Source organism: Typopeltis vanoorti, chromosome 2, assembly GCF_054136105.1.
Source record: "Typopeltis vanoorti isolate ZY-2024b chromosome 2, IOZ_Tvanoo_1.0, whole genome shotgun sequence".
NCBI lineage: Eukaryota > Metazoa > Arthropoda > Arachnida > Uropygi > Thelyphonidae > Typopeltis > Typopeltis vanoorti.
The window spans coordinates 142,302,930-142,328,848 of NC_143550.1; the positions used below are offsets into that span (position 1 = coordinate 142,302,930).

The following is a 25,919-nucleotide window of genomic DNA, read 5'->3' on the forward strand; positions in this document are numbered from 1 at the left end:
ATATATTTAGATTTTGCAAAGGCATGTGATGGACTGCCACATGACAAGCTATAATTAAACAGGAATGGATGAAGATTAAATAGTATGTTAGTGCACTGGACTGGAGTTTGATAGTCATCAGCAAGTTGTGCATGAAACAACAATATCAGAAGGGAAAAGTCAATCAGAGTGTGTCCAAAGAGTTTGTTTTGGAGTTGCTGTTGCTTAACTTTTATATTAATGATATTATTATTATAACCCAAGACCACATGGAGTTAAAGACTCATGTAGGAGGACCTTTTATCATACACACAGCTCATCATACCATGCTTTAAACACACTCAAATTCTCTGCAGGTACCACACTCTCAGGCAAGGCATTCCAACCATTCACAACACTGTATGAAAAAACCTGCTTCTCACTCCCCTACTCTCTTTATACAGCTTCACACTCTCTTTATACAGTTTTCAGAGATAACCACTAGTTCTCCCCTGATCTCCCACTATTTTCTGTAGAACCTCTCCAGCATTGATCCTATAACAACCCCTTAATAACTTGTAAGTCTCTATCATATCTCCCCTCTTCCTCCTGTCCACCAGACTCTGCAAGTTGCATCTTCTCAATCTTTCCTCATACTCAACATTTCAGAGGTTAGAAACTATTTTAGTCAGTCACCTCTGGCCCCTTTCCAACAGCTCTTCATCCTTCCAAAAACCAGGTGACCAAATCTGGCCACAATGGCTCATGTGCAGCCTAATCAAAGCCTTATAAAATGGAACAAGAATCTCCCTACTTCTACATGTCAGTGTCCTCCGCATCATTCCCAGAAGTCTTTGTGTTGTCTTCACAATTTTGGCTATGTGTCCCCTAAATTTCAGATCATTATCCACTATCACCCCCAGATCTCTTATTTTCTCCAACAATATATCCTCACCAAGCATAAATTCTGCATCCCATCTTTGTTTTCCAAAATTTAAAACCTTACATTTTGCAACATTGAACTCACATCCCCATTTCCATGCCCAATCACTCAATTTATTCAAGTCTTGTTGTAAGGCCACAGCATCTTCTCTACTCTTCATGGTTCATCCCAACTTTGCATCATCCACAAACAACTGAATATATCCATCCAAATCTTCACCAATATCATTAATAAACAAGTTAAACAGCAATGGCCCTAAAACAGATCCCCGAGTCACATCACTAGTAACTTTCCTTTTTCTGGATATCGTTCCCCCCCCCCCCCCCCATACACAACTTGTTGATACCTATCAGATAGCCAGTCTCCAATCCAATGCACCAATCTAATATCCAACTACATCCATTCTAGTTTGACTATGAACTTATCATGCAGTAATCTATCTTGCAAAATCTAAGTATATTACTGTGTATCCTTCTCCTCAGTCCATGGAAGCAGTCACTTTACTGTAATAAGTAAGTAGATTACTAGAACATAACCTCCCTTTAGTAAATCCATGCTGTCCATGAAACACTATACCATTGTTGTGAACCCAATTCTGAATCCTAGTTTTCACAAGCTTCTCCAACAACTTAATTACAACACCTGACACACAGATAGGCCTATAGTTTGATGCTTGAGCTCTACACCCCCCCATTATGAAGTGGCACAATCTTGTCCTCTTTCCACTCCTTTGGAACTTGACCCAGTGCAAGACTCATATTAAAAAAAATATGTCAAGGTCGGCATCAACTCCCTGGCATATTCCTTCAGAATAGGTGGGGATATATTATCAAGTCCCACAGCCTTATTTACATCTAGTTTGCTCAACTCTCCATACACCTCTTGCTCACTTACAGTCAGTCTCTCTTCCCCATCATCAACTGCTCGCAATCTCTCCATGAAGTTACATTCACAAGATTGAAAGACCTTTATGAACTGCTCATTAAGTATCTCCACCACACATTCTGCAACAGCTATCTTTATACCATTTTCTCCAATCAATGTCATCCTTCCATAATCATTCTTTCTTTTGCTGGCTACATATCGAAAGAACTCCTTAGGATTCTTTTTAGCTTCATTAGTTAACTGCTGTTCATACCTCTCTTCAGCTATCCTCACCAACCAAGTCACCTGCCTTGCCTGATCTTTGTAGTCCTCAGGGAATTGGTTATTTCCACTTCTCTTATGCTGCCTCCATAATGTCCTTTTTCTCTGTATTGCATGCTTAATCTCTTTATTCATCTATTTCACACGTACCTTATTTAACCTTCTCACCCTTGGAATACATTTAGACATTGCATCTACTAGATAGTTTTTGAAAATCCCCCAAACTGCATTGATCTCTTTTCCAGCTAACTCCCCATTCCACGCTACGCTTTCAAGCTGTCTCCTGAGCTCTTCATAATCACCCCCTATATTGAGAAAGGTTTGAATGCAATTTTTTGCAGATAATGCAGAGTTGAGAAGAACTATGAGGAGTATTGAACTGGCTATCCCTCTCACTTCCTATTCATCCATTATATTCAAAGAAGGCTTGAAGAGACTGGGTGAACAGGATGTGGATGGAATAGCCAGTTCAATGATGTGAAGTGTAAGGTTTTAAAATTCGAAAAGGAAAGATAGGATTCAGAGCTAAGAGACCTGTCATGTAGGAGTAAGGAGATTATGGTTCCCTTGTATAAGGCTTTGATCAGGCCAATATGGATTGTGAACAGATTTGGTTACCTGGTTTTCAAAAGGATGAGATGTTGGAAAGGATCTAGAGATCGACTGAGGTGGTTTCTGGTTTCTGGAATGTTGAGTATGAAGAAAGATTCAGGAAATGCAATTTGGAGAGGCTACTGGACAGTACAAACAGGGGGAATATGATTGCGACATACAGTTGGTAGTTATTTATTACAAGATTAATATGAATAATGCATAATGCTTTTCATAGAATGGGGGAAAGGGGGGAACAAGAGGCTACCCCTCGAATCTATATATATGAAAGATATGTGCAAGGTGATAATGAGTAGATTTTTTTTTTTTTAAATGGAGAGTGGTGGATGATCAGAATGCACTGCCTGAGAGCATGGCAAATATGGAGATAGTGAATGCATTTAATACATGGTAAGATAGGCTGTGTTGACAGTTGGATCTTCTATGATGATTCATTTGACTTCATAAGGATCTGATAATAATAAAAAATGTCCATCACAATTGCTGTTACAAACATGAAACTAGCATAAATATTATTGAAAATTTTTAACAGTTTATTAATAGGTGCACTTACATTCTTGACAATAAGTTCCACCATAACCAGCAGGACAGGCACAGATATCAGGAAAGATACATGTTCCACCATTCAAGCATTTCCCAATACAGACAGCTGAAAAAAAAAAAAAAGTAATTCATCACACATATCAGAAGTGGCTGCAAGAATGTTTCCCACTTGAACTCAAATTTCAAATTAATATGCATTAAGAATAATGAAGCAGAATAATAAGCCTTCCAACATCTTCAAGCAGTTGAAGATAATAGGTATCACAGAAAAAATCATGTAATCGGTATGTATATATATATATATATATATATATATATTTTTTTTTTTTTTTTTTTTTTTTAAATTTAAGTGACTAGTTTCTGATGATATACAAAATGTATTCTGTGCTAATGATAAATATATGATTACACAGATGTACATTAAGAAAAGCATAGCTCTTTTTTTATTATACTTAACAGCATAAGAATTGGGACAGATAATATATCATCTCAATTAAAGTGTTGAAATGATACAAAGTGGATAAGGCTACTGTAATTAGTTACTTTATTCATTATTATTATTATGTAGGCTCTTCCAGTTAAAGATTCATCAAGGAGGGCATATTCCAGCTAACACAATGCACGAATAGCTATCATACATACATGCCTTAGGGACACGTGGTGTGAGAGTGTTGGACCTGGTTATTGGTTCAGAGGTTATATGCATAAGTAAGGTGTCCTCGTTACCTCCAGTTGGTGAAAGCGATCATGTGGTATTGACTTGGGAGGTTGCAAAATCTGTGGATTTTTCTATTAAGAAGGGGTATGTACGGAACTACAGGTTAGGCAATTATAACAAGCTTCGGAGTGAGCTTGCAGCCATCCCATGGCAGAACATATTGCAAGGGAAAGATGTTAGCAGTGCTTGGGATAAAATCAGCAGGTATCTGAGGAAAGCAATATCAGATTGTGTCCCCATGGTTAGGAGGTCAAACAAGGCAGGCATTAGATGGATGAGCAGTAGTATCAGGCTTGAACTGCAAAAAAAGAAAATGTTATGGAGAATTTACAAGGAGAAAGGCGATCAGGACACCCATGAGCAGTACAAGGCTCAAGCTAGGAAAGTTACCAGCATAGTAAGAAAAGCTAAATCAGATTATGAGAAGACCTTAGCCAAAGAGATCAAGGGTAATCCCAAAGAGTTCTTCCGCTATGTGGCAAGTAAGAGGAAGAATGACTTCGGAAGGATAACCTTAGTGGGTGCTGATGGTATTGAGGTGACAAAATCAGATGTAATAGTCGAGTTACTGAGTGATCACTTTTCAAAAGTCTATCACCCAAGTGAGGATATCTCTATACCTACAGCAATACCTAATGTGAGAATTGAAGCTAAAGAATCAGAGGTATTAAATATATTGCAAAACTTAAATGCAAACACTGCGGTAGGCTTAGATGGAATATCAGCTCGGGTGTTGCGTGAATGTGCAAATGAATTGTCAACCCCTCTCACCTGGATATTTAACTTAAGTTTGAACTCTGGTATGGTCCCTAGGGAGTGGAAGTTAGGCAAAGTGGTTCCTTTGCATAAGGGTGGCTCTAAAACTGCGGTATTGAATTACAGACCAATCACCATCTCAGGAGTAGTGGTAAAAGTATTGGAAAAGTTGGTTAAAGACAAAATTCAAGAATGGGTGGATCAGGATATGATACTCTATAGAGGCCAACATGGTTTTGTTAAAGGTAGATCCTGCCTTAGCAATCTATTAACTATTCATAATAGAATAACATCTGAGTTGGACAAAGGAACTGGCTACACAGTGGTACTTCTGGATTTTGCTAAGGCTTTTGACAGGATACCCCATAGAACACTGTTACACAAATTGGAGCAGATGGGAATGGATATTAAATTGGTGATATGGATAGGAGAATGGCTCAGGGAGAGATACCATAAGGTGGTGTATGGAGGAGCCGAGTCCAGAATGAGGCAGGTGACCAGTGGTGTGCCTCAGGGCTCTGTGCTTGGGCCAATGTTGTTTAATTTGTATATAAATGATATAGGAAACGGCTTAAAGGGAGATATTCAGTTGTTTGCTGATGATGCAAAGTTGTGTAGTGCAATAAAAAATCAAGCTGATGTTGAAAGTTTGCAGGAGGATTTAAATAAGCTGGTAAAATGGGCAAAAGAAAATGGATGTCAGTTCAATGTGGAAAAGTGTAAAGTCATGCATTTTGGGATTAAAAGATTACCAGCTGTGTACTACATCGATGGAAAGGTACTCCAAGAGATTGATGAGGCTAGGGACTTAGGGGTATTGGTAGATAGGGAGATGAAGTTCAGAGGACACATTGCTAAGGTGTCCAAGATTGCACATAGGATTACTTGGTTGTTGAGGAACACACTGACATCCAGAGATAAAGAGGTTATTATTCCCCTTTATAAAGCATTGATACTTCCACATTTGGATTACTGTGCTCAGGTCTGGTCACCTGGATTCCTTGGAGATGAGGAGGCTGTGGAGAGGGTTCAGAGAAGAGTGACCAAGTTGGTGAGTGATATAAAAAATGCTCCCTACATTGATAGATTGAGAGCTTGTGGATTGCAGAGATTGGTTGATAGGCGAAGAAGAGGGGATATGATAGAAACATTCAAATTACTAAAAGGTTTTTATAGGATTGATGCAGGGGAAATGTTTCAGCTGTGTGAAAGTGATGGAAGAACAAGAGGTCATCTCTGGAAATTAAAGAAGAGTGTGGTTAACAAAGGTGTCAGAACAAGGTTTTTTGCCTGGAGGGTGGTGAATGAGTGGAATTCATTGCCTGACTTAGTTGTGAGCTCTTCGTCTGTAAATGAATTCAAGAAGAGATATGACAGATATTGTTTTGCTAGTTTGGGTCTCCCGCGATGAGTCTACTGACTCCATGGAGATACCCGTAATAATAATAATAATAATAATACCTTTTTTTTTGAAATCATTCACCAAAGATGCACTCGTAGCTCATTCTATACTTGCCATGAGAAGAAATTCACATGTCTCCAACCCCATCCTTAGTTGGCTTTTGGGGATGACCTCAAGTTATTCCTCCCACCTACCACGAGTGGCAAAATCTTAATCATACTTATCTACACTGTAAAATTAAGTGTCAAAATTATAAGTCAGCAAGATTGTTTTTGGAATCAACAGAAGCTTTAAAACATACTCCACAGCTCAATAATATGGCAGTATAAATTTACCAAAAATCTGGGAGACAGTCATTTTAATACTTGTTTTCTCTCTTTTTCCAATACAGATGGTGCCAAATTAGGACCTTAGTGACTTGTGTTGTCTGTTATAATTTTTTAAACTAGTCCCACTGGTACACCAAATTGTTGTTGTTTCACATACTCTTTGTGCTCTGAAGATACTGGATATAATACCAGTGAAATATCACCAAATAATTTAATAAATATTAATATTTTCTAATTATTCTGTATTGTCATTGATACCGTGATAATAAATGAATATGTACTGCGAATACATAAACCTTTCCATACATTAAAGACATTTCCTCTTTATAATTCTATGCTCACCTTCTTAAAAAATCCTATAATTATCAACTCAACTGTGTATTTTATTTCTAGTTACCCTTTCCAATAATACTTTGAGCAGAATAGTCTATATACAAGGTGTGTTCAAAAAGAGACTGAACTTTTGCTATAAAGACTTTATTGCTCATTTTACATTTCAAGCACTCCCCCCTCCCCCTTCAAAGTAGTCACCTCTGCTACACTGTTCTCAACATTTCTTCCATTGTTGGAATGCACTTTCTGTGATGGTGCATGTGCAGTTCTCTTATTGCATTTTCCTGAATCTCCTCTATGGTTTGGAAATGACGTCCTTTTAAAGTGGTTTTAAGTTTGGGAAACAGGAAAAAGTCTGCTGGGGCTAAGTCTGGAGAATAGAGTGGATGGGACACAACAGATGTCTGATGTTTTGCCATATAACTGCAGATGAGGAGCAACGTGTGAGCAGGAGCATTGTTGTGGTGCAACATCTAAGTCTAGTTATCCCACAATTCAGGTGTCTTCCTGTGCACAGTATCCCTCAAATGTGCTAAAACTTCCCAGTACAACTCTTTGTTTACCATCTGACAACATGGTACAAATTCATAATGGACAATGCCTTTCCAATCAAAAAAACACAACCAACATCACCTTGATCTTTGACTGACTCATCCATTGATGCTTAAACCACTCATAGCACTGTTTTACCAAGTGTGCAGCAAAATTTCACACACACACACACACACACACATTGTTCTTCAAGCTCTTTCATTGTCACTTTTTCACTAATCTGACGAACAGCTTGTGCACGCACTCACTTCAGCGGATGTAATTTGACGACTAATGCTCATAGCAGAACAGGGCAAATGGCAGTTTGTTGTCAAAACCTGCCACTAGGTGTGCTTAGTAGCCACAGCACACTGTGCCGGTTGGCACACCATTTAAAAAATTCGGTCTTTTTTTTGAACAAGCCTCGTATATGCATAACTACTATAATACAAACTGGTCTATAACTGTAAATCTGTCTTGATACCAGTCTTGTGTAGTGACTATTTGATCATTTTGCCATTCTTTTTGGATCCTCTCTGTTGCCTCTTCTTCATCATCATCATCAAATTCATACTATATATCCTTATGGGATGTATAGGGTGATCTGATAATACAACATGATTAAGTTTTCATTATTACTAACTACCCATCAACAATTTTCTTTCAACAGTCAGGTCTCTAATATTGTCAAATCTAATTTTTTTGATTTAGCTGAATGAATTAAACAAAATTTTAATGAAGCCAATATTTCCTCTCTCTTACAGAATCATTTCTGGAATATGAGATAGTATATGAATTGCATCTCAATTTTTATTCTCCATGTATACAAAAAACAAACACACACAAAAAAGTGAAAGGCAAACTGAAAGTATAAAGTCCTAAGAAGGACACACACACACACACACACACACACACACACACACACACACACACACACATACACACAAAGTGTGGGCATTGAATTCCTGGTGCTAAACAGAGCACTAGGAGTGAATGAGAGGTGGTTACAGGGTTGACACTGGGGAGTTCTTTCGCTTGGTTGAACAGTGGGAAGGAGTGATGACAAGGGGCCATCCCTGAAAGTTATGAAAGGAAACTGTGAGAAAGAGGGTGAGAAGTGGTTTCTTTGCATGGAGGGTGGTTGAACCATGGAATGCATTGCCTGATAGTGTGGTGAGAACAAGAACGGTCAATGAGTTTAAGGAGTGGTATGATGGACTGTGTTTCCTAGGAAGGACCTTCCATGATGAGTCTTTTGACTCCATGGAGGCCTGATTAATAATAATAATAATAATATCTTCATTTTATATATGTGATTCTGCCATTGATGTCATCTCTATTCTTCTTTAATTTTTTTATTAACTCATATTTGTAGTCTCTAGTCTTTGATCATCTGTTTTATTTTTAAACCAACTGTAAATTGAATCCATAAGTTAAAATTAGCTTGAATACTGTTCTGGTTTAATGATTTTGGCCAATTTCTTTTTATTACTCCACATAAATTTTTGAAATGGTTTCCCACCACAACAGCTTTCCTTACTCTATTATCTATTCCCAAATTTAATTTGCCATTTTCACTGAAAACTGTGCCTAAAGAGCAAAAATATGTTTTTCATTGAGAATGCAATTGCATTTCCTGTTCCTACTTATTTTCATAGTTTTGCATGTTCCTACCCTATCTTTTATTGCAGATTTTTAGAAGAGATATTCAATTTAGTTAAATAGTTCTGAAGACTTGTATTGGATTCCTTTAAGAGTATAACATCATCTAAATCAAGAGAGCTGAGCTTAGTTGAATATTTCTGATTTGATATCAGGTTTAATGCCACTTTCTCCATATAGATTATGAACAACAGTGAAGACAGCATGCATCCTTGTCTTACACTTCATTTTACATCAAACCATCTTTCTGTGACTCCTACAATTCTAACAGCCGACTTCCAACTTAAGTATGAGCTATATATTGTTCTGATTAATGCCCATTTACACCATATAATTGGGTTGAAAAGCTTTTCTTTTAGCATCTTACTATGCACTTTTTCCAAATCTACAAAAACTGACCATACAGATCCTTGTTATATTCTCATGATTTCTAGACTATTTGCTTTAAAAAGTTTTTTACCTTGGGTATATACTATGTTAAAGATATCAAGCAATTTTATAAGCTAAGTTTTAATCCTTTTTCCCAAGTAAGCAAACAGACAAGTAAGTCAAGTTTGCACCTGCATGTAGTGCAAGTCTGAGGCAACTCGTGGTAAAGGTGGAGTAAGCTTCTATCACTTTTCTTAGTATTTTCTCCTAATGCAAAGCACATCTCCTTGCAGAGATGTATGATGCTATGCATAAAAGGCAAGTGCCACTACTCAGACCGTTTTCCCTTTGTTTAAGTGCGGGGATACCTCTCCAAAAACTCGTAAAATCCCACAGATCACCTAATAATGAGCGACCTGCAGGATCAGAAAGTCAGAAACTAAGCATTGTTTCCCTCAGTAACAGGCTCGCCCTGCCACTGAGAACCGGTTGGCAGGCTCCCCACCACCGAGCAGAGCTGCTCATTTGCTCAACTGGAAGGGTAACAGCAACAGCCGTGCCTCAGTTAACTTCACAGGCTACAGCATTGCCATTCATTACCCCACTACTCAGGCCCTGGGTGACAGCAATAGCCGAGCCTCAGTTAAAACTTCATGGGCTACAGCATTGCCATTCATCACCCAAGCTTCCAACTGGTTTCCCTTTGTTTAAGTACAGGGATACCTCTCCAAAAACTCGTAAAATCCCCCGGATCACCCAATAATGAGCAACCCGCATCTTACTCTTATCCTGGGATTTTTATTTAATTAGGTCAAAGCACCTTGTGGCACCTTGTGGCACCTTGTTTAGGTAAAATTTATAAGCTCTGCAATACTTCAACCTTGGCATTTTTAGGTCTGGCTCCCACTGATGAGACCTCAATAAAGGTCGAAACCAGTCTGGGTAGTGGCCCTTGCCTTTTTTATAAGCTCTGCATTTCTTTAACCTTGGCATTTTTAGGTCTGGCTCCCACTGATAAGACCTCAATAAAGGTCGAAACCGGTCTGGGTAGTGGCCCTTGCCTTTAATGCATAGCATCATACATCTCTGCAAGAAGATGTACTTTGCATTAGAAGAAAATACTAAGGAAAGTGATCGCAGCTTACTCCACCTTTACACTGAGTTGCTTCAGACTTGCACTACGTGTAGGCACAAACTTGACTTACTTGGGAAAAAGGATTAAAACCTAGCTTATAAAATTGCTTGGTCTCTTTAACATAGTATATACCCAAGGTAAAAAAACTTTCTACATCTTACTCTCATCCTGAAATTTTTATTTAATTAGGTCAGAGCACCTGGTGGCAACTTGTTTAGGTAAAATTTATAAGCTCTGCATTACTTCAACCTTGGCATTTCTGGCTCCCACTGACGAGACCTCAATAAAGGTCGAAACCGGTTGGAAGCTTGGGTGATGAATGGCAATGCTGTAGCCCATGAAGTTTTAACTGAGGCTCGGCTGTTGCTGTCACCCAGGACCTGAGTGGTGGGGTAATGAATGGCAATGCTGTAGTCTGTGAAGTTAACTGATACATGGCTGTTGTTGTTATCCTTCTAGATGAGCAAATGAGCGACACTGCTCGGTGGTGGGGGAGCCTGCCACAGTGTAGAGCCAACCGGTTCTCAGAGTTCTTCCCAGTGGCAGGGCAAGCCTGTTACTGAGGGGAACAATGCTGAGTTTCTGATTTTACAAGTTTTTGGAGAGGTATCCCCGCACTTAAACAAAGGGAAACCGGTCGGTAGTGGCCCTTGCCTTTTTTGCATAGCATCATACATCTCTGCAAGGAGATCTGCTTTGCATTAGGGGAAAATACTAAGGAAAGTGATAGGAACTTACTCCACCTTTACCACGAGTTGCCTCAGACTTGCACTATGTGCAGGCGCAAACTTGACTTGTCTGTTTGCTTGCTTGGGAAAAAGGATTAAAACCTAGCTTATAAAATTGCTTGGTATCTTTAACATATTTGTTTTAAAGTAAATATCTGATCCTGAAATGAATATGAAATGAAAATTACACATTCATTGCACTTTTTTTTCCCACTTTTAAGTCTTTATAATCCTGTATTATCATTTTATGTTCAAATTACAATGTTTTTGTGTTTCATTTTACCCAACATCATGTAAATTCTGCATGTCTCATTAAGTTACTTCAGTTAACTGCAAAAAAAAATAAATAAGCAAAAACAAACTCTCTAACCACCGTTAATGATGTATTACCAATATTGCTTGTCTGTACTATGACAAGTTGATGCCTGAAGCCAACTATAATTCCTGCTCAATAAAAAGAGTGAATTTTTTTTCTCGGGGGGGGGGGGGATGATAGGAATGATTTTATGCTCATGAGTTTGATATATGCTATCTAAGCACTCATATATTGTAGAAAAATGTCCATTATCTGTCTAACTAGGTGCTGAGAAAATCAGGAATATGTGACTTGCTCTAATTAAAAAAAGTTTAAAAATTACTTTCTAACAGGTCATTCAGCTGAAAATGGTGTGCATGTGTGCGCGTGCTGTACTTACGTTTCTGACAAAATCTTCCTTTCCATCTTGAAGGACAGGAACACTTGTTCGGTTTCCAACATTTCCCACCATTCAAGCATTCAGGTTCACATATGGCTATAAGATAGTATACAAAAAAAAAAAGAGTTGAGCTACTAAGTGGTAAGTAGCTGCAGTTTGTATTTATTGTTATTATTTTATTTATTTTTTTTATATATATTAAAATAAATTTGCAAATTATTTTATATAAAAACACCTGATCAAAAGACTGAAATACAGCTAGCACTGTATAATCCTGAAACTATCCAGCACACTCTTATGCAATAATGTCAGATAAGAAGGCAGCCAATCTTTAGTGCTGCTGGATAAATCCATGGTAAATATTGGACATTTGTTGAATGAATGGTTATATTCATAACCAAATCGTTTTATACCAGTGAAAATTTTTTAATTTTTTTATTATTTTTGGTTGAATAGTATTATTACACTATTATATACTTTATAAGAAATTAAAATCGATGAGTCTTTGTACTCCCTGGAGGTGTCACATAATAATAATAATAATAATAATAATATGAATTGAGTCTGGTTTGTAAATATGTTATTTTATTAGATTAATTAATCCATTCCTAGTATATTATTGTGGTTTTACTGGATTTATTGTATTTACCGCACTTACTAATATATTTATAAATATAATGTTAATTTAAGATAATCTTTGAAAATGGCACCAAAAATCAATCAAAACAAAGCAGTGTCAAAAGCAAAAGCACAAGCAAACAAGATACTGGAGAGGAAAACTTTTTCCAGCTAAACAAAAGTAAATCAGCAATATTGATCACATAAATGAAGATAAGTGATATGAAATTTTCAGATTAAAACCAATTATTAGACAATCAACCAGAGATTTAGAAAAGTCAAGAAACATTTATCAAAACACTTAAACAGAATAAAAAAAAAATGAAGCAGATCAATAAGAAGCAGGAAACCACAAAGGTAAGGTTAGGTTAAGGATAAGACAAATAGGGACAAGAAACTTAATGATTTAAGTAAGATATAAAAAGTGCTGTAAGAAGCAAGAAAGAAGAATGAAAGAGAGAGAAAGAGAGAGAGAGAGAGAGAAAACACTTGGTCTATTACCAAGACAATAGCACTGAATTAAGAAAGAGGGCTATAAGGGCAAATGATTTGATGTGCAGGCTGTAGAAAAGCCTTGTAAAAGAGGAATGGCCTACACTTGAATGAATGGAATTAGCATTAGAAGCATGTGAAAAATTTTATTGGGGTGAGACTTATTATTATTATTAGCATCTGATCTCCATGGAGTCAGACATTCATTGTGGATGGTACACACACACACACACACACACACACACACACACACACACACACACACACACACACACACACACACACACACACACACACACACACAATGCTAATCTAACAATGCTTTAAACTGATTCAATGTATCTACCTTCACAACACACTCGGGAAATACATCCCCTCACCAACCACTCTACATGCAAAGAAGCTTCTCCTCACTCCTCTGCTCACACCATCCTTAAACAGTTTCCAGCAATGGCCTCTTGTTCTATCCTCCCCCATTTTATGAAAAATCTCTTCCACATCAACCTGATAACAACCCCTGACTAGCTTATATGTCTCAATCATATTCTGCCCCCTCTTCATCCTATTCACAAGACTTTGCAACTTACATTCTCTCAATCTCTTCATACTCTGCATTCCAAAGAACTCTGATCACCTTTGTGAATCTTCTCTGAACCCTTTCCAACATATCCTCGTCACCATGAAAACCTGGCAACCAAATCTCTGCACAATAATCCATATGAGGCCTGATCAAGGCCTTATACAATGGCATCATAACTTCTCTATTTATGCATGTAAAGGTACTCTGCATTGTTGCCATTATCTGGAGTGATGGCTTCACAAATTGTGCAATGTAGCCCCTGAATTTCAGGTCCTTTTCCACCATTACTCCTAGATCTCTCATCTCCTCTACTTCGTTTAAGGTTTCCTCAATACATGTATACTTCATATTCCATTGTTGCTTGCTTACCAAATCTCAAGACCTTACACTCTGTTACATTGAACTGATAGTTCCACTTGTCTACCCACTCATGCAATCTATTCAAGTTCCTCTTTTAAGGCCATAACATCCACTTGCCTCTGTATTGCTCTCTCCAGTTTTGCATCATCTGCAAACAATGGTCCCAAAACTGACCCCTGCACTACACCATTAGCGACCTTTCTCTTTGAGGATACTGCACCCCCATATACAACTTTCTGATACCTATCTGACAGCCAGTTACTGATCCAACTCAGAAGTCTATTATCCGATCTCATCCATATCAATTTATTTAACAGCTTATCGTGTGGCTGTTTACCAAAAGCTTTTGCAAAATCCAATATCCACTGTATATGTATCTCCTCTGTCCAAGGTATTTGTCACCTTGTTATAGTAGATAAATAAATTAGTGAAACATGATCATCCTTGAACAAACCCATGCTGATAATCACAGTGAATACCGCTGTTATCAACCCATTTCTATATCCAATCTCTCCAGTACCTTCACCACAACTCCAGATGTGGTGAAGCTACTGGATTGGCATATAATTTAAAGCTATTGCCTTATCACCACCTTTATGCAGTGTAACAATTTTACCTTCTTTCCACTCCCATTCCCTTGGAGCCTGTGCTGTTATAAGACTCTTCTTAAGCAGCTATGCCAATGCTACTGCCATTTCCCTGGAACATTCCCTTAAGATGCATGGTGATATGTCATCAAATCCCATCGTCTTATTGACATGAAGTTTATTTCTTTCCTCAGACACTTCCTGCTCACTCAGAATTAAGCTATCTTCTTCTATGTCCTCTACACTTAAGTTCCTCATGATTCCACCCTGATCAGGATGAAACACCCTTATAAATTGATCACTGAATATCTCAATAATGTCTTCTGCAGCAGTTATTATTATTATTATTATTATTATCTGACCCCTCCAAGGAGTCCATAGACTCATCGAGGGAGGGTACTTGCTCTACAACTCCGTCTCCACCAACTGACCGCAACTACACCCACGCCATCTACCACCGACCACCACTACTGGTATTTCCACAATCACAAACATCCATGCCCATGGCAGGATCGAGCCCACAGCTTTTGGTTGGAGAGCGGATATGCTTACCACTCGGCCAGCCAGGCTGGCATTGTACCATTTTCATCCATTAACATAATTTTACCATGATCATTCTTCTTTCTACTTGCCACATATCTAAAAAAACTCTCTAGGATTTTTTTTCACCTAGTTTTCCAATTTCTGCTCATACTGCACTTTTGTTTTCCTTACTAACTGGGTCACTCTCCTGGCTCGTTCTTTATACCATATTGATATATTATATCAATGCCTTCCTCTTTATTTGATGAGGGCATTGACAGGCAATGAGTCTATATATAGATTGTGCAAAAGAAATGATATAGAATTTGTGGATCTGTGGTCTCTGTTTGATGGAAAGAAGGATTTGCACAATACTGATGGATTGCATCTAAATAGTTTTGGTGTCTGGAGAAAGCTTTGTTCACCAAACATGCTGAAGTGCAAATTCAGGGAAACTTAAGCAATTAGGGTGGAAGCAAGTGAGCTTGTGTGAAAGCACTCATGAGGCGAGTGAATGAGTGTAAGAGTAACCAAGTGAGGAATCTAGTCTCTCAAGCAAAAATATTGAATAGGGTAGTCAATTCAGCAAGTTTGTTAGTGCAAGGTTGCACTAACCAATGCCAAAAATTATGGGCATTAGTAAGACTTGGCTAACAGCAGATGATGGAGTTACAAGGATTGAATGTGAAGCCTTTAGCATTTTCAGGGAAGAGAAAGAAAATAGAATGCAGGGAGGAGTAACTCTGATGATAGCAGATGAATTGCAACCAAAAAGAATAGGAGACAGGCAGGAGGGTTGCTGTTCATTTGAAGCAATTTGGTGTGAGATTAATACCAGTAAGACAAAATATGCAGTTGGTTGTTGCTATAGGGCAGGGAGTTCCACAGATGATCTAGAAGACATGCATTGTCAAATTATTAAAATGAGTACAGGTCGAGTGATTATTATGGAGGACTTCAACGATGGAGATATATATATACACTAGAAGGAAGAAAGATCACATGGCAGGAAGGAAATAGAATTTATACACCTGCTGATAGATAATTACTTAAGGCCTCCATCACATGCTACCTTAAGTAATTATCTCTCAGCAGGTGTAGTGGGAGAGTATTAGACTTGGTCATAGAATGAGAAGAGCAATCCATAACCAAGGTGACAACGTTGCCCCCAATTGGTGACAGTGAGCATGCAGTCTTAACTTGGGAGATTTGTAAAACAGGAGGAACATTTTATCAAGAAGGGGTATTTGTGGAACTACAAGGCAGTAACCACTGAACTAGATAAAGGCAAGTGATTATGACATGCTTAGGAATAAGCTTAAATCTGTACCATAGCATAAAACACTGTGAGGTAAGGATGTTAATAGTGCATGGGATGTAGTTAAGGATCATCTAGAGGAAGCAGGATTAAATTGTATACCTAGGCTAAGGAAGGTTAATCGGCTAGGAGTTAGATGGATGAGTAATATCATTAAGCATGAGCTACAGAAGAAGAAGAAAATGTTGTGGAGGGTATATAAAGGTGACTGCTAAACTCATGAACAGTTCAAGGCTCAGACAAGAAAGGTGATTAGCATGACAAGGAAGGCAAAATCAGATTATGAGAAGAATCTAGATGAGCAAGCTTCTGTCTTCTTGTGACCATCATCATCACAAAGAGTTCTTTCTTCATCTGGCAAGTAAGAGGAAGAATGACTATGGAAGATGGACCTGAATGAGTGATGATGGTCACGAGCAGACAGAAGCGTATAAATAAATGAGTTACTGAGTGACCACATTGCAAGGATATCTCATTCTACTGTCTGACCAGATGCAAGACCCCTCAACTCCCCTTGGATTTGCCTTCTTCTGTGCATGGCAGAAGAAGGCAAATCCATTCTGATAATAGAGTAATGATGAGTGTTTATTATTATACATCAGAAAATTAGCTTATATGTTATGAAAATTCTAGTTTTCCAAGTGGTAACTATTTTGCTTGTAGAAGAGCTGGAAAATTTACGAATAAAGCACGTGATTTCACATGTTGGTGAGGAATTCGTACATTGTCTTATTGGAATTGTGCCAGCTAAGGTTCTCACATGTGTGGTTGGATAGTAGTGAGGTTACTGCTTTAACCTATGTGGCAACAGAACTGGATAAATTGGAGATTCTCAGGATATTGCAGAATCTCAAAGTAAACATAGCTGTGGAATTAGATGGGATATCAGCTAGGGTTTTATGGGAATGAGTAAAGGAACTGGCAATGCCTTTGTCTAAGCTGTTTAATTTAAGTCTCAGCTCTGGTAGAATTCCAAGAGAGTGGAAAGAGGACAAAATAATTCCATTGCATAAGGGAGGTTGTAAGATTACAGTAGCAAATTATAGACTAATCAGTATCTCAGGAGTGGCAATAAAAGTACTAGAGAAATTCGTAAAAAGAGAATTCAAACATGGTAGGATAAAAATATGATATTGTATGAGGATTAACATGGCTTTGTGAAGGTCATGCATTAGTAATTTACTATCTTTTTATAATAGTTATGAACCACTGAAGTAGATAAAGGAAATGGCTACATGATGATTTTGCTGAATTTTACAAAGGCATTTGACAGAATACCACATGGAACTCTGTTATGCAGATTAGAACAAATCATGATGGATATGACACCGGTTAAGTGGACAGGAGGGTGGCTGCTGGATAGATATCAAAAAGCAGTATTTGGAGGGGCAGAATCAAGGCAAAAAAAGGTGACTTATGGTGTGCAGCAAGTTTCAGCCCTGGGATCATTGCTGTTTAATTTGTACATAAATGATATAGGAAATAACCTGAAAGGAAATATTCAGTTGTTTGCTGATGATGCAAAATTAGTTAGAATAATAATTAATTAAGGCAATGTGGAAAGCTTGCGGGACGATTTAAATAGGATGTCAGTATGGGCAAAAGTTAATGGGTGTCGGTTTAATGTCAAGAAATATAAAGTTATGCACTTTGGGATAAATAGATTACAAGGCGTTTATCACATCGATGGCACTGTACTCCAGGAAATAGATGAAGCTAGGAGATTTAGGAATGGTGGTAGAAAGAGAGTTAAAGTTTACTCTACTTGTTAATATGAAGAACATATTAACAAGTAGAGATAAGGAAGTTGTCATTCTTCTTTATAAGGCCTTGATAGGCCCACATCTGGTTTACTGTGCTCAAGTCTAGTCCCCTGGGTTTCTTGGGGATGAGGAAGCGGTGGAGAAGATTCAGAGGCAAGTGACCAAGATGGTGAGTGGCCTATGTTCACTATGAGGGTATATTGGAGAGGTGTGGATTGCAAAAGTTAGTTGATAGGAGAAAACGAGGGGATGTGATAGAAACATTTAAGTTGCTTAAAGGGTTTTATAGGATAGATACAGGGCAAATATTTCAGCACTTGGCTAGAGGGACAGAAGAAGGGGTCATACCTGGAAGTTGAATAAAAATGTGGTTAGCAATGGGTATGAGGACTATATTTTTTGCTTCGAGAATTGTGAATGAGTGCAATGGGTTGCCAGATCAGTGCTTTGTCTGTTAATGGGTTCAAGAAGAGGTATGATATATTGTGTGAATAGACTGGGTCTCCTACGATGAGTCTTCAGACTTCATGGAGGTGTCCGTAGAATAATAATAATAATAATACTCTTCATGTAACCTATTATTACCATTATTCATCTTGTACTGCCTCCAAAGCATCTTCTTCTAGATTTCATGCTTAATCTCCTCATTCATCCCTTTATCTATTTATTCACAAATTGATGCTGTTATGTATTTCTTTGTTAGTTGCCAAGCAGCATTTATTTCTTTACTGCTCAACTCCTCATATGTTATACCTCCAAGCCATCTCCCAAGCTTGTCATAATCACCAGCTTTATAATTCCACATATATCCTTTCCTCACAAAAGTCTACATATGGTTAGCCACAACCCAGGTGATCACTTTCACCAACTGGAGGAAAGTGTGAAACCCCTCTCACAATTACATTCTTTGATGAAATGATCAGATCCAGAGCTCTCAATTCTCATGAGCCCTCATTTACGTGCTGCATGAGACATTTATCTTCTATAATGATTATTATATTATCATTATAACCATAATGATTATTACCATTATGGTTATAATATTGCTTGCATGCTGGTAATTACCGTTATTACTGGCATGCAAGGATCAAAAAGTCTCAATCTGATCATTTCATCAAAGGATGTAACTGTGAGAGGAGTTGCATACTTTCCTCCAGTTGGTGAAAGTTATCATGATCACCTGGGTGATAGCTAGCCATATGCCGGCTTGGTTGGACAAGTGGTTAGGATATTTGCTTTCCAGCCAAAAAGCTGCAGGTTTGAATCCTGCTGTGGGCATGGATGTTTGTGATTGTCTGTGAAAATACTAGTGGTAGTGGTGGTGGGCAATAGATGGCGTTGGTGTAGATGATGACAGTAGTTGTTGAATTGAGTGATAGAGATGGAGAATTGTGGAGTAGGTGCCCTACCTCGATGAGTCTTTGGACTCCTTGGAGGTATCATGTAATAATAATAATAATATTATTAAAACACTTAAGGAATAGAACAACGTAGTTAAGGATATAAATTAAATTAAACTTTAATAAATATTTTCCGATATTTTGGCAACGTCACATTGCCATTTTCTAAAGGAACTTACACAAAAAAGTTACGTGCACGTAGGCACTACAACACAGAAACTGGGAATGAAGAGATGAAGCAATTGTTCTCCTAACAGTCCTGATGGTGCCCTCTAGCAGGCTAAGTAGGTGTTCTTGGCCGTTGGGCTAAAGGTCTGCAGATGTAGGTCTCCCAAATTTGGGGCAGTCGCATACAACCAAATTTGTTGAGGTTTGGAGAATTTCTTATGGCTGAGGCTGATTCCATAAAGATTCTTTCAAATTTGTATTTGCTACGGTGTATCACTGTAGCTTTCTTCCACCGTATTCTGTGGCGTGTATCCAGAGCATGGTCCGCAAGCCCAGAATGACTGTATTTGTGAAAACGGATGTAGTCCTTGTGTTCCGAAATTCTGATATTAGCTGTCCTGCCTGTTTGGCCAAAGTAAGACAGTTTACAACTGCAAGGGACCTGGTAAACACCAGGCAGGTCTAGGGGAAGTGGTTGGTCTTTAGTGGAGCGGATAAGGGATGCCAATTTTCTGTAAGGTTTGTAACATGAGGTCAGGTCATGCTTTTTTAAGATTTTGGTAATCTTTTCCGAGGTGCCTCGAATGTAGGGAATGGTGATGGATTTAGATGTTGTGGGGGGAAGGAGGGGATCTGTGGTTTGTAGGTTCTAATATTTTTTGGATTTTTTGGGGGGGATAGCCATTGGCTGAGAAAGTGTTGAGGATGTGATTTAGTTCAGTGTTTAGGGCCAAGTCGTTTGAACTGATTAGTTTAGCCCTGTTGTATAGTGTTTTCACTACTCCATATTGTTGTGAGGGGGGGGGGGGGATTGTTGGTGAATGTATCTGCCTGTATGGGTGGGTTTTCTGTAAACTGAGAAAACCAAGGATCCATTAGGCTGGCGGGTGACTAGTGTGTCTAGGAAAGGGAGGCTGTTGTTTTCCTCTTTTTCCAGAGTGAATTTGATTCTGGTGTGTTGGTTGTTTAAGTGTGTTAAGAAGGAGAGAAGTGTTTCAGATGTGGCCAAATAGCGAACACATCATCATCAACGTAGCGAAGCCATATGGTTGGTTTTTGTGGGGCAGAGGCTAAGGCTTTTTCTTCAAAGGTCTCCATAAAGAAATTGGCCAAGGGTGGGGAGAGTGGTGAACCCATGGCTGTCCCCTCTATTTGTTTGTAGAATTTTCCCTGCCAAATGAAATAGCCTGAGTTCATTGTGAACTGAAATAAGGCTGAGATATCGGGAGAAAATTTAGCTTGGATTAGCTCTAAAGTTTCCTTGAGTGGGACATTTGTAAATAAAGAGGACACATCAAAGCTGACCATTATGTCAGTATGTTGGAGTGTAAGGTTTTCCTATGCTGGCTTTGAAATGGGCTGAGTTTTTTATCTGTGATGGTGTGTTGCCAGTATAGTGTGTGAGCTCTTTGGCCAAATGTTTAGCTAATTTGTATGTGGGGGAATCAATGCCATCCACTATGGGACGTAATGGCACATTTTCTTTGTGTATTTTTGGGAGTCCGTAAATACGGGGGGGGGGGGGTATAGAGTTAAACGGCTTTAATCTGTTGGTAACTTCTACAGGCCAAGAAGTGACTCTCTTGAGGAGCCTGTGAAGTTTTCTAATTTGAGAGTTGGTGGGATTGTAATTGATAGGGAGGTAAGTGGCCCGATCTAATAGAAGAGCATTCAGCTTACCTGTGTAGTCCTTTTGGTTAAGTACTACAGTTGCATTTCCCTTATCTGCTTTGGTGATGACTAATTCTTTATTATTTTTCATTTCCTGCAGAGCTTTATATTCCTTGTTTGATATGTTGGTTTTTGGTGGGCTTGCTTTGGAAAGGACACAGGCTACATCCAGTCTTACACTGTTGGTGACTTGATGTGGAAGGTGGCGGATTCCGCGCTCGATCTGGATCATAATATCCTCACTAGGTATTTTATTGGGAGCAATGGCGAAGTTGTGTCTACATGACAGCGCGTTGAGTGCTTCAGGCTTCAGGGTGACTGAAGAAAGGTTGATTACCGTGTTGGTAGCAGGTTTTGGAAAGACGGTAGAGTTCTTTTTTAATTTTTCGAACTTTTTCATCTGTCGGCCTCGTATTTTTTTAAATTCTTTTTCGGCAGCGGTACATGAGACGTCATGTAAAATCGACCAAAGTTCGTGGTTCAAAGTGCGTGAAAGCTCATCTTCGACGGCACGAATAGCTTTGTTAATGTCCGCTAAGAGCGACCGCGTGGCGGTGATTTGTTCGCGTAGCAACGCGTAGCTAGCGCGGTTATATATTCGGAGAGCTTTTTGTGACACAAACCGGTGCTTAAATTTTACACAGTTCGGGATTACTTTATTATCCCGGCAGCGTTTCAGGAACGCTAGATGATTTAATTGTCTAGACAGCTTCAATTTCAATTTACCGTATTGGCGGGCCTTCCGTGCGATTGTATCTCCGTGGATGATGTTGATTCTCGTAGACAGGCTTATACGTTGGTTATGCATTATTAAAACACTTAAGGAATAGAACAACGTAGTTAAGGATATAAATTAAATTAAACTTTAATAAATATTTTCCGATATTTCGGCAACGTCACATTGCCATTTTCTAAAGGAACTTACACAAAAAGTTACATGCACGTAGGCACTACAACACAGAAACTGGGAATGAAGAGATGAAGCTATTGTTCTCCTAACAGTCCAAGAACACCTACTTAGCCCTCTAGCGGGCTAAGTAGGTGTTCTTGGCCGTTGGACTGAAGGTCTGCAGATGTAGGTCTCCCAAATTTGGGGCAGTCGCATATAACCAAATTTGTTGAGGTTTGGAAAATTTCTTAGGGCTGAGGCTGATTCCATAAAGAGTCTTTCAAATTTGTATTTGCTACGGTGTATCACTGTAGCTTTCTTCCACCGTATTCTGTGGCGTGTATCCAGAGCATGGTCCGCAAGCCCAGAATGACTGTATTTGTGAAAACGGTTAAGTACTACAGTTGCATTTCCCTTATCCGCTTTGGTGATGACTAATTCTTTATTATTTTTCATTTCCTGCAGAGCTTTATATTCCTTGTTTGATATGTTGATTTTTGGTGGTCTTGCTTTGGAAAGGACACAGGCTACATCCAACCAACCACTTCCCCTAGACCTGCCTGGTGTTTACCAGGTCCCTTGCAGTTGTAAACTGTCTTACTTTGGCCAAACAGGCAGGACAGCTAATATCAGAATTTCAGAACACAAGGACTACATCCGTTTTCACAAATACAGTCATTCTGGGCTTTAACTCTATATCCCCCCGTATTTACGGACTCCCAAAAATACACAAAGAAAATGTGCCATTACGTCCCATAGTGGATGGCATTGATTCCCCCACATACAAATTAGCTAAACATTTGGCCAAAGAGCTCACACACTATACTGGCAACACACCATCACAGATAAAAAACTCAGCCCATTTCAAAGCCAGCATAGGAAAACCTTACACTCCAACATACTGACATAATGGTCAGCTTTGATGTGTCCTCTTTATTTACAAATGTCCCACTCAAGGAAACTTTAGAGCTAATCCAAGCTAAATTTTCTCCCGATATCTCAGCCTTATTTCAGTTCACAATGAACTCAGGCTATTTTGTTTGGCAGGGAAAATTCTACAAACATATAGAGGGGACAGCCATGGGTTCACCACTCTCCCCACCCTTGGCCAATTTCTTTATGGAGACCTTTGAAGAAAAAGCCTTAGCCTCTGCCCCACAAAAACCAACCATATGGCTTCGCTACGTTGATGATGATGTGTTCGCTATTTGGCCACATGGCTCTGAAACACTTCTCTCCTTCTTAACACACTTAAACAACCAACACACCAGAATCAAATTCACTCTGGAAAAAGAGGAAAACAACAGCCTCCCTTTCCTAGACACACTAGTCACCCGCCAGCCTAATGGATCCTTGGTTTTCTCAGTTTACAGAAAACCCACCCATACAGGCAGATACATTCACCAACAATCCCCCCCCCCCTCACAACAATATGGAGTAGTGAAAACACTATACAACAGGGCTAAACTAATCAGTTCAAACGACTTGGCCCTAAACACTGAACTAAATCACATCCTCAACACTTTCTCAGCCAATGGCTATCCCCCCAAAAAAATCCAAAAAATATTAGAACCTACAAACCACAGATCCCCTCCTTCCCCCCACAACATCTAAATCCATCACCATTCCCTATATCCGAGGCACCTCGGAAAAGATTACCAAAATCTTAGAAAAGCATGACCTGACCTCATGTTACAAACCTTACAGAAAATTGGCATCCCTTAACCGCTCCACTAAAGACCAACCACTTCCCCTAGACCTGCCTGGTGTTTACCAGGTCCCTGCAGTTGTAAACTGTCTTACTTTGACCAAACATGCAGGACAGCTAATATCAGAATTTCGGAACACAAGGACTACATCCGTTTTCACAAATACAGTCATTCTGGGCTTGCGGACCATGCTCTGGATATACGCCACAGAATACAGTGGAAGAAAGCTACAGTGATACACCATAGCAAATACAAATTTGAAAGACTCTTTATGGAATCAGCCTCAGCCATAAGAAATTCTCCAAACCTCAACAAATTTGGTTGTATGCGACTGCCCCAAATTTGGGAGACCTACATCTGCAGACCTTCAGCCCAATGGCCAAGAACACCTACTTAGCCCGCTAGAGGGCACCACCAGGACTGTTAGGAGAACAATAGCTTCATCTCTTCATTCCCAGTTTCTGTGTTGTAGTGACTACGTGCACGTAACTTTTTTGTGCAAGTTACTTTAGAAAATGGCAATGTGACGTTGCCGAAATATCGGAAAATATTTATTAAAGTTTAATTTAATTTATATCCTTAACTACGTTGTTCTATTCCTTAAGTGTTTTAATAATGCATAAGCAACGTATAAGCCTGTCTACGAGAATAATAATAATTATAATAATAATTATACATTTCTTCTTCACCACCTTCTGCATTCTCTGGCCTATAGCAACATCCAACTAATTATGTCTTCTGTCAGCTTCCACATCACACCACAATGCCTCATAACCAGTGTCACTATTTCCCTCTTTCATGTCTATCTTCTGTTGGCCTGGTTGGCATATCGGCTCTCCAGCCAAAAGGATGTGGTTTTGATTCCCACCATGGGCATGGATGTTTGTGATTGTCTACGAAAATACTAGTGGTGGTGGACAGTAGATTGCATTGGTGGAGATGATGTAGTTTGCTGTAGTTATTGGTTGAGGTGGACATGGAGATTTGTAGAGTAGGTGCCCTCCCTCGATGAGTCTTTGGACTCCTTGGAGGTGTCACGGAATAATTATGTGGACTTAATTCCTCCACTATCATCATCAGTGCTCCCCCCTCCCTTCTTGCCCTTTCTAACCTCGCAAAAAATACTGTATCCTTCCATTTCTATTCCTGTTATGATATCATCTTCATTCAAACATGTTTCATTTATTACAATGATTTCGGGTCGGATAAACTCTGAAACTCTGAATAAATCACTGAAACCATTTCATCATCTGTTGCTTCTGGCATTTGTAAACAAATACAGCAGTTCATTTTTAGGTCTATAACCAGTTCTATCTAAGCCACTGGTTGGTTGGTTGTGATTTCCCTACCACACCTGTGCTTGCCCAATCACCTTTATCAACACTTACTACATATATCCACTCAGTCTCAACTTCCCCACCTACATTGCTATATACTCTATCTCCATATACACATATTCACTGCTACTTTCAATATCCACTCTCGCTACGCCACGTCTCCCTGTCCACCTAGGCTCTCCCGCCCTCCCCAATTTCCCTGTTTCTCATGCGTTCCCATTCTCTCTTCTTCTCTCATACTGCCATCGTTTCCACTGTCAAGCACTTCTGTCTCTTCAATACCACTCTTCTGATCTTTCACTTCATCTTTTTCTTTGGATCTCTTGCATGCACGCACACACGCACACACACACACACACACAAACTGTACTTCCATCTAGCAACACTTTCAACAGTACACTTACTCCAAAACCATTTAAATTCAATCCATCATGCCTGTATAATTCCATTCTTCTCTCAAACACATACCATACATCCACAAACTGTACTTGCTTTTCTTCACACAGCTCTGTACTATTCATGATTCTAGCTCTCCGTGTCAACTCGTTATTGTCATACCTCAGCAGCATACTGACAACCTTCTTTCCCACCACACTGCTTCTTTCACTCTTCTCAATAACTCCTGATATGCACCCTTATATACTC

The 25,919-nt window shown here is 39.0% G+C and overlaps 1 protein-coding gene across 1 annotated transcript in view; it reads right to left on the reverse strand.

The window, feature by feature from the left end:
• LOC150109481 (von Willebrand factor D and EGF domain-containing protein-like) overlaps positions 1–25,919 on the reverse strand; it is a 419,421-nt gene that overhangs the window by 13,401 nt on the left and 380,101 nt on the right. The window contains exons 29-30 of the mRNA XM_090402470.1: positions 11,861–11,956; positions 3,213–3,308 (exon numbers count right to left, since the gene is read on the reverse strand). Of these exons, the coding sequence (XP_090258596.1) occupies positions 3,213–3,308; positions 11,861–11,956 (192 nt within the window). The remainder of the gene's footprint in view (positions 1–3,212; positions 3,309–11,860; positions 11,957–25,919) is intronic.